At 48.9% G+C, this 9,965-nt stretch overlaps 1 protein-coding gene across 1 annotated transcript; it reads left to right on the plus strand.

Annotated features, from left to right (window-relative positions):
* The first annotated feature begins 2,952 nt into the window (after positions 1-2,952).
* Positions 2,953-8,178, plus strand: LOC119281068 (cytokinin dehydrogenase 2-like). The gene is made up of 3 exons (XM_037561709.1): positions 2,953-3,624; positions 3,704-4,146; positions 7,421-8,178. Exons 1-3 carry the CDS (start codon positions 2,973-2,975, stop codon positions 8,003-8,005), a joined length of 1,680 nt encoding a protein of 559 aa, XP_037417606.1. The 5' UTR covers positions 2,953-2,972; the 3' UTR covers positions 8,006-8,178.
* The last annotated feature ends 1,787 nt before the right edge of the window (positions 8,179-9,965 follow it).

A 9,965-nucleotide genomic window follows, 5' to 3' on the forward strand; every position in this document is an offset into this window, starting at 1 on the left:
CATGATCATGACATGGCAATATGTTGTGGTTTGAGCTAATGCAACTAGCAGCAGGTTAAATGAAGTTGGTTTGAATCCAAGATTCAAATTCAAACTCCATATATGACATTTCAAATCCCATTAATTCAAATTGTTGTATACAGCAGCTTTAAGTTGTTCTAACATGCATGAAAATGGTACAGATGGATAGATTGGATTTTTCTGATCATTTTTCATATACAATTTATTTCATTCTGAGCTACTGTTGATTTTATATGAATTTTAGAAGTTTTTGCTATTTTCTGGAATTTCCTGAATTATTTTAAATCCAGAAAATGACTTACTGCGTCAGCCTGACGTCAGTGTGACGTCAGCGGTCAACGGGGCACGGTCCGGTCAAACCTGACAGTGGGTCCCGCATGTCAGTGTAATTAGCTTAACTAAATAAATTAATATTAGATTAACTCCTAATCTAGGTTTGACCAGGGGCGAGGCCCACATGGTCAAATGGGTCAAACCCACCGGCGACATGACGCCGGCGAGGCCCGAGACGGCGGCGCGGTTCGGAAACGCAGCACGGGCCACGGTTCGGGGTGCGGATGGCACCGTTGGAACCCTGGGCCTCGTCCGCGTCGGCTGGTGCTAGAGGGGTCGCCGGAGACGACCTAAATCGATGGCGGTGTCCGCTTCCGCGGCGGCCGGAGTTCGGGCGCCGACCGATTCGACGCTATGGTGCACTACGGGAGGAACTGGTGGGTGCTGCGTGCTCCTGGGGAAGTACTGAACACGGGGACACGCTCAGGTGCGAGCAATGGCGTCAGTAGCCGCGGTGGCGCCATGGCCGGCGGTAGTGAGGTCTCGGGCTTGACGGAAGCGACAACCAGAGGGGGCAAACGATCACGGGGAGAGAGGGGGTCGGCGTAATGGCTCACTGCGGTTGTAGGGGGCGTCGAAGTGGGCTCGGGGAAGCACGGTCGGTGTCATGGCGTTGCCGGCGATCTCGGCGACCGGAGGGAGAAGAAGGCGATGCAGACGGCGATGCAGGGCGGCCGAGCTCACGTGACTCATCGAGGAGGAAGAGGGCGTCTTGGCGGAGCTTCTTGGCGCGTCGGCGGGGCATGGGGTGGCCGGTGGCCGCGGTGGTGACGAACGGCGGCGACGAACCCGTTCGGTGAGTGAGAGAGAGAGAGAGCCAGGGGAGATGGTGAGGACGGGGGAGAGTGAGAGGAGTCTGGGGGGCGAGGGGGAATGCGTGGCACTCGGGGCTGGCTCCAGAAGCGGCGGAAGCAGGAGGTGGCTCGGGCGCGTGCCGGCGCGCGGTGGCCACACGCCCTCGTGCCCACTGGCACGAGGTGGAAGACGACAGGGAGGAGCCCCTGGTGGGCTGGGCTTGTTTTGCCCGACTGGGCTGCTACAGTGCCAGGCTAGGTGGGCTTTGCTAGGTAAGTGCCAGGTAAGTTCTCTCTCTTTCTCTTTTAATTCCTGTTTCCTATTTTCCTGCAGCTTTGTGGCTTTATTAAAAATACTAAATCAATCCCAAAAATCATGAAACTGATCAATGCCACTGTTTGAAATATAACCAACAGCAAACATTTTAGTTTATGATTATTTGAGCATTTAAACTATTTATTAGCATTTAAATGCCCAAATGCAAATACTTTATGATTTAATTCAAAGCCCAATATGTCCTGCAAAAATATAACCCATTTTTGGTAGATGCTTTCACCTCAAACCAGAAATGTTGAACATTTTTAGAGGGCATTTTGAGTTCAATGAAAAAGATTTTATTTTGACCCTAGTTGAATTCATTTGGTGCTAGGGTTTAAGCATCCCCATTTCAAGTTTCATAAAATTTAAACATGATGCATGGATACTAATGCAAAGACAAGGAAGGCCTGAACTGGGGCTGTGACAGTGGAGCTCCGGGCGCGGCTCCGGCAGCAGATCCGGCCGTGAGTGCGACCCGGAGCGCGAGCGGCGCGTCCGGGCGGACGGCGCGAGGAAGCGCGGCGCCCGGAGCTGGACCAACTGCGGGATGTCGCCGCCGCCGAGCTTCAACCGCCGCGAGACGAAGGAGTACGACCGCGGTAGCGCGTCTTTCTCCTTCGCGAGATCTTCCTACGCCGGATCCTCCTCGTCCTCCGGCGCGGGCTTCCTCCCCGTGAAGAGGGAGTGGTCAGACTACGAGGAGGAGGAGGAGCCGCCGACGCCATTTGCCTTCGTCCCGGTGAAGAAGGAACCCGAGGAGCCCGCTCCGCTCGGCCGCTGCGGAGTCGTCAGGCCCGAGAACTACGTCGCGGACTTCGACGCCGTCGCCGCCGCCATCGTCGAGCGGAGCGTGCGCGAGGAGGCGGAGCGCCTGCGCCACGCCGAGGAGCTTGAAGCCCTCCAGTGGCAGCAGGCGGTCGCCGCCAATGTCGCCGCCAACGACAAGGCTGAGGAGTGGCACCGCATCCGCGCGGAGCAGGCGGCAAAGTACATCGACATGTGCAGCTCCAGCGAGGAGGATTGAGCGTCGCTCGGCCTCCATGGCGTCGTCCATTTTGCCGCGACCTCGCCGTCGTCAGATCCAACCCCCTCTACTACTAGTTAACGTAGCATTTGGTATGATCTATGCTTAGTTTGTTGATCCTGTAGTATGTATGAACTATGTAGTATGTAATGTGATGAATTTTGTGTGTGTAATTTCTCCCGCGAAAGCGTTTTTTCAAATTATGCAGGTTTAGATGCGATATCTGATCGGCGGCGCATGTTTTCGACCCGCAAACGAGATGTTTGTGAAACCGCAAACGAGTTATGCGGGTCGAATTTTTGCGTGGTATTGTCTGCCTGGCTCACATTCGCAGCCTCTCTAATTCTCCATAGAGATGCATAGCAGTCCTGAGTTTGCTATGGTCACGGCGCCGGTTATTTATAGCCGACCCTGCAGCACGAGAGGAGTCACAAAAACACAGAGATCCATAGATCGATCACTCAAGCTAATTAAGACACGCATGGTCGTCATAAACAAAGCACAAGAGATGACCATGGCCGCTCTCTCCGTGCTCAACTGCCTCCTCAAGACCGTCCAAGCCGCACGGGCTGACGACGACGCGCACGTGTGGATTCCGGCCTCCTCCTTCCCCGATGAGCTCCGCGAAATCGGCGTCGCTGCGCTGATCCGGGACGACGCCAAGGCCACGGCGCTCGCGTCCGCCGACTTTGGCAACGTGTCGTTCGCGCCGCCCGCGGCGGCTGTGCTCTATCCCTCGTGCCCTGCTGATATCGCCGCTCTGCTGCGCGCCTCGTGCGCACGTCCGTCACCGTTCCCGGTGTCCGCCCGGGGATGCGGCCACTCCGTCCGTGGCCAGGCGGGCGCGCCCGGCGGCGTCGTCGTTGACATGCCGTCGCTCGGGCAGCTCGGTGGAGGCTCCACTTCGGCCCGCCTCTCTGTTTCGGTCGAAGGCCAATACATAGACGCCGGCGGCGAGCAGCTGTGGGTGGACGTGCTGCGCTCCGCGCTTGCGCACGGTCTAACGCCGCGTTCGTGGACCGACTACCTCCACCTCACCGTCGGCGGCACGCTCTCCAACGCCGGCATCAGCGGCCAGGCCTTTCGCCACGGACCCCAGATATCCAACGTCCAAGAACTCGACGTCATCACCGGTGCGTGCCTGCGTACGTGCACACGCTTCGTATTTAATTAGAGCTCGTTCACTTATAAGTTCTTCTAAATATGTACTAGGATCTGGGGAGATGGTGACGTGTTCGAAGGAAAAGGAAGCCGACCTGTTCGACGCCGTGCTGGGCGGGCTGGGGCAGTTCGGTGTCATAACGCGGGCGCGCATACCGCTCGTGCCAGCGCCGACGAGGGCGCGCTGGGTGCGGCTCCTGTACACGGGCGCCGCCGCACTCACCGGCGACCAGGAGCGGCTCATAGACGTCGAGCGTGGCGGCGCGGTGTCCGGGCTCATGGACTACGTCGAGGGCACGGTCCTTGCGGACAAGGGCCTAATCGGGAGCTGGCGCTCTCCGTCGCCTTCGTCATCGTCTTCGTCCTTCTTCTCGGAGCCCGACGTTGCGGCGCGCGTCGCCAAGCTCGCGGAAGAGGCAGGCGGCGTCCTCTACTGCCTTGAGGGAGCGCTGTACTACGGCGGCGCAGCCGGCGGCGAGTCCGACGTCGATAAGGTAATAAACCTCGACCTTTTTGTCGGTGCGGGTGCGCGTCGTGTAGCGGCTGGTAAAGCTAAATATGGGGTCGCGACTTTTGGCCGCCTCCGACGTGGATGCATGCATGCATGCATGCATGGCTCCAATGGTGCAAATCTGTGCAGCATCAACGTCGTACGTAATTGCCTAGCCATTGTCTGCCATTGGAATGCACATCTCACTCTCGCACACCGAACTTATTTTTCCTTCAGAAAAATAAATATATGATTTTATTTTTCTTATTTCACAGTTTTCTAAATTTCGTAAAACACAGGCAAATAAAATTGTAAATCACGTGTGGAGTTTTAGCAAACATGCTTCTAGTCTTTTTTAAAATATAAAAATGGTTGTTGGATGTCGCGTCAAAATGTCTTGGAAGAAGATAATTCGCCCAGATCCACTAAGAAAAAATCTGGCAACCTATCGTCAGACAATATTTCTAGCTACGAATTATATGTGCACGAACCTTGTTTGAAACAAGAAGGTTCATGCACATATAACCTTATCTTCCTTAATCTAGATTTATGCAATTTTAAGTGCATATTCATTTTTTCATTGAATTAGTTAATTAATCCTAGGACTCACTATAATGACCAATTATGACTAGAGAGTAGATGGAACATACCCTGTCTCATCGGTCCATGGAGATACATTATGTGATATGTATATAAGCCTCTCACAAAACTAGCAAGTATACCTCTGCCAAAACTAAGTGCAACCAACCATGTCGACATGTGAGCATCGATCAATAGCAATTCCATGGAGTGTTATCCAGTACACCTTGTAAGTAGGTACCAACTTGGCTACCGCACGAATAAGATCCGATGCATGTGATAGGAGAGCCAACGGTGCCAATCTGTGCAGCATCCCTTGGAATGCACATCTCCTTGTTGCGGACCAAACTTCTTTTTTATTCAAAAAATATAAATATACAAACATTTTTTTTGCTACTTTGCAATTTTCTATATGTCATAAAACACATGCAACTAAAATTACAAATGATCTACTCCCTCCGATTCATAATAATTATCGCTGCTTTGGTACAACTCTCCGATCTATAGTAATTGTCACTGCTTTTAGGCTGGTCATAGTGGGGAGTAATTTAGACTAGTAACATGCATATGTTACTAGTCTATGTTACTATCTCTATAATGCATAGTATCATAGATTAGTATCATAGGTGGTCTCATTTATTGCCATGCATGACACATAGTAGCATCACATTTATTATGTTACGGTATCTACCTATGTTATACTATAACCATCTCTCTCTTCTTTAATTGTCTGCCACATAAGCATGTTTACGAGTCCCAAGTGCATGATACTACTTATGTTACCTCCACTATGGCCAGCCTTAGTACAACTTTCTGATCTATATTAATTGTCGTTGCTTCAATACAACTTTGTACAAACATAACTTTAACTTTTTATTTGTGGTGGGGATAATGATGGTTGGATACCGGATCCAAATATATAGGAAGATAACAGGCGATTAAATAAAATCCTTATCCACTAAAAATATATGGCAACCTATTATAAGAAAGTATTAGTAAAAAGTTTATTTTCTCCCTAATTTCCATATATGGACACCAAAATGTTAATGAATACAGTGGTGCAGATTGTCAAAATTTTTTTGTAAAAAAACGACTACGTAGTACAAATTATATGTGGAAAAACTTCAACTTTCTAAATCTAGAGTTGCACAATTTAAAATGCATAATTTCTTTCATGAATTGATGCTCCTTGGGAGAATGTTACCCATAGTAGTTTTAGTTTGCTGCTTTAGAAATACTCGTCACTGATCAGGGGAGAGAGATTAGATGCTTTGTGATTTATGAATGCCACATGTCATCCATCAGGGCGGGTTTCACCTGCAAAATATGAGACCTGGTCTAATATAATTTTTTTCCATGAAGATATATTACAATATGTCATATATAAGGCCCATATCTCCCATACCTTTGCCATTGTTAAGTGCAACCATGTCGACATATATGCAAGCTTTTGAGCATCGATCAACAGCAACTCCATGGAGTACTATGTTACCAGTACACCTTGGAAGTACTACTAGCTAGCGATTCGGCAAAAAAAAGAGAGGAAGTACCTAGCTGACTAGGGCACGAACAAGACCCCCCCAAAATAAAAAGATCCGGTGCATGTGATGGGACGCCCACGCTTTGGCTCGAAAGTGACAATACATGACCACTACTTCCGTGCATACTACACGTCACACCGAGGCTGCCACCACTTGTCAAAAGGTACTAACTCGCTCGATTACCTTTTGATGATTTGCACGGCATGGTCCTACAATTCTTTGTCCTGACCTCTTGCAGAACAGATCATGGTTTGTGTTTCCGTACATATAGACTTTTCAGCCGGTAGAGGGAAATATTTTAAATGCAGTACGACCCACATGCGCATACGCATGTATACTCATTTCTATTAAGTATACACGCACACGCTACCCCTATCCCTATGGGCACCCCGAGAGATTGAGCCGACATATTATCTTGAGATTGACGAAGTCGCCACATACACTTTTGTAGTTGATGCGAACGTTTTCTCTCACTAAGCACACATCGCCGAAAGGCCTGGAATAAACCCAAAAAAATACAGGTGCCAGTATCAACTCTAGTACTTGAACTCTGGTGGGCAGTGGATACCATTGTCCTCCTAGCCATCCAACCACATGTTGATTCACGCCGGTTAAAAAAAATGTAAGATGGACAAGCACGTTAATTCCTGGATGTATATACACCCTATATGCAAGAAAGATAGTAATTACCATCAAAGCCAAAAAAACGAAACATTTATTGAAATAAACTTGAGTTGTTTTCATATAAAAAGTTTGGCCAAGAAAAAAATTCCATGGTATTGTTGGTGGAAAAAAAGTGGGTTGAGGGAAAGTTGTATTTGCTTGGTAACTTCTATATATTGATGATTTTTTTTTCTTTTTGTCCTTGAGATTTTATTTTATTTTGCCTTGTAGTTGACCGGAATTTTTACCTTCAGAAAACTTTTATACGAGTACAACAAAAGGTCAAGTTTATTCCAACAATAATTTAGATTTTTTAGATTTTTTTTCATACCAGGTGTATATACAACCCAAGAGCCAAAGGGTATTTTCCAATGTAGAAATCTGCATATACTCCTATGCGACAACTTTGACACGTCGTTCGTGTATTGCATGCATGCATGCGTATAAATTCTCAGAGTGGAGAATTATTAACCGGTCACTGGCGCGTGCATGCAGAAGCTGGATGTGTTGCTGCGGGATCTGCGGTACGCGCGGGGCTTCGCGTCCGTGCAGGACGTGTCGTACGTGGGGTTCCTGGACCGTGTGCGCGACGGCGAGCTCAAGCTCCGCGCCGTCGGCCTGTGGGACGTGCCGCACCCCTGGCTCAACCTCTTCCTTCCGCGCTCCCGCGTCCTCGACTTCGCCGCCGGTGTTTTCCACGACATCCTCCGCCGTGGCGCCACCGGTGCCATGGGCCCCGTCCTCGTCTACCCCATGAACCGCAACAGGTGGGACAGCGAGACGTCGGCGGTGTTCCCAGAGGAGGAGGAGGTGTTCTACACGGTTGGGATCCTCCGGTCGGCCGTGTCGGATGGCGATCTTGGGCGCCTGGAGGAGCAGAACAAGGAGATCTTACGATTCTGCGAGGAGGCCGGGATATCGTGCGTGCAGTACCTGCCGTACTACGCCGACCAGACCGGTTGGGAGAAGAAGCACTTTGGTCCAGCCAAGTGGGCCAGATTCATGGAGCGGAAGAGGAAGTATGATCCCAAGGCGATCCTCTCCCGTGGTCAGAGAATTTTCACGGCCCCGCCGGCTTGATCGCAGCACTCATGCATGCTTGCCCAGTTGCATGGCCCCGTATGCCCCGTCAAGAGATGCACATTCTCGAGGAAATGGTTTGAGTTTACATCATGTTAGATGCTGGTCTATTACTAGTTTTGCTGATGATATTGCATGCGTGAAGTTAACATGAATCTAAAATAGTCTGCATAATGAAGCATATAAACATATGAACTACAAAGGGAGTTTCCTTTCCTTTGTCACGGTATAAGGGCATTGCCAACGGCGGCCCATAAATTTTCTCCGGCATCAGTCCGCGGACAGGGGGACCAGTCCGCGGATACGGATGCTGGAGGCCGCCATCCAACCGTAGCCGCATATATCTGGTCTTTCTTATTCTTTTTTAAGTCCGCATGATCAAATAGCCGTATACATAGGGTACATACGTTTAAATAGCCGCATGCAACAGTAGTTCAAGTTTTAAAATACTCAAATTTACATCCCAACATTGTTTTCCCCTTTAACCGTTCACTGATGCTCAATCAGATCTTCCTTCAGCTGCTCGTGAGTTGGTCGATGCCGAATCTATTGATGCATTTGAATAAACTCTTCAAATATGGCCGGATTCTGGTCTGGAAGTTGGATAGGATTACCCACGTTCTCAAATTCTAGAGCTGCGATAGCATCATCACCCTCATCCTCGATGATCATGTTGTGCATGATGACACATGCTATCATCACCTCCCACAAGGTCTCTGAATCCCATTATTTAGCAAGTCCACGAACAACTGCAAAACGGGCCTGCAGAACTCGATCCAAATGCCCTCTCAACATCCTTTCTAGCTGCTTCTTGTCTTTGGGTAAAGTGAGCCTTTTCTGACCAACTGGGTTAGAGATGGTGCTGATAAAGGTAGCCCATAGAGGATAGATATCATCAACAAGATAGTATCCCAGGTTGTACTCATGTCTATTAATAGTATAGTACCACGAAGCAGCTTTTCCTTCAGTGAGCCTTGCAAACAATGGTGATCACTGCAGCACATTGATGTCATTGTGAGACCATGGAATGCCAAAGAAAGCATACCAAATCAAAAGATCTTGTGATGCAACTACTTCAAGAATTATGGTGGACTTCTTAACATGATCCTGATATTGCCCTTGTAAAGCCTTCGCGTAGTTCTTCCATTTTCAATGCATGCAATCAAGAGAGCCAAGAAAACCTGGCCATCCTCTTGCTTCTGAGATTGCAAAGACCCTCTCGGTATCTCGCATCATTTGTTCTCTCGGGTACTAAGATCTGAACACCTCGACCACGACAGTTGCAAACCTGACCATCACATATCCGCATGTGCTCTCAGACATCCATAGGTACTTGTCCCACAAATCAATGAAAGTGCCATATGCAAGCATTTGGAGTGTGGCCATGCACTTCTGGTAACTAGAGAATCCAATCGTTCCCACGACGTCCTTCTTCGGGATGAAGTAGTCATCATAGGACCGGACGCCATGATACAAATGACCGAAGACAGTCTTGCGCATCCGAAAATGCCAGCGAAAATGGTCAGCGAAGAGTGCATTGGGGACAAAGTAGTCGGCTATCAATGTCAAATGGTCGCTGATACATCTCCAATGTATCTATAATTTTTTATTTTTCCATGCTATTATATTACCCGTTTTGAATGTTAATGGGCTTTACTTTACACTTTTATATCATTTTTGGGACTAAGAGCAACTCTAGCAGACCCCACATTTTGCCGACCTATAAACTGTGTTTGCAGGTCGCACGGGGGGCGCTTATGCGGGCTGAAAATTGTGGCGGCAGACTAGAAACCGCAAACAAACCCGTAATTTTTAAACAAAGTTGTTTCACGCGAGAAATTTAAGTAGTTGCTCGCCAGAGCTCGCTCACATAGATGGTTCTTCTTCGCATAATAAGTTCGTACACGTCACATACATACATAAAGGTCAGAGAAGCTAGACAGGGCCTACGCTACCGCAC

Source organism: Triticum dicoccoides, chromosome 3B (genome assembly GCF_002162155.2).
Source record: "Triticum dicoccoides isolate Atlit2015 ecotype Zavitan chromosome 3B, WEW_v2.0, whole genome shotgun sequence".
In the NCBI taxonomy this organism is placed as follows: Eukaryota; Viridiplantae; Streptophyta; class Magnoliopsida; order Poales; family Poaceae; genus Triticum; species Triticum dicoccoides.

What these genes read in the sequence shown, in the direction of transcription:
- LOC119281068 (XM_037561709.1), top strand. Translation starts at nt 2,973, where the DNA reads ATGGTCGTCATAAACAAAGCACAAGAGATGACCATGGCCGCTCTCTCC. An exon ending in AGAACTCGACGTCATCACCG is followed by an intron (nt 3,625 to 3,703) that starts GTGCGTGCCTGC and finishes AATATGTACTAG; the next exon opens with GATCTGGGGAGATGGTGACG. An exon ending in GCGAGTCCGACGTCGATAAG is followed by an intron (nt 4,147 to 7,420) that starts GTAATAAACCTC and finishes GCGTGCATGCAG; the next exon opens with AAGCTGGATGTGTTGCTGCG.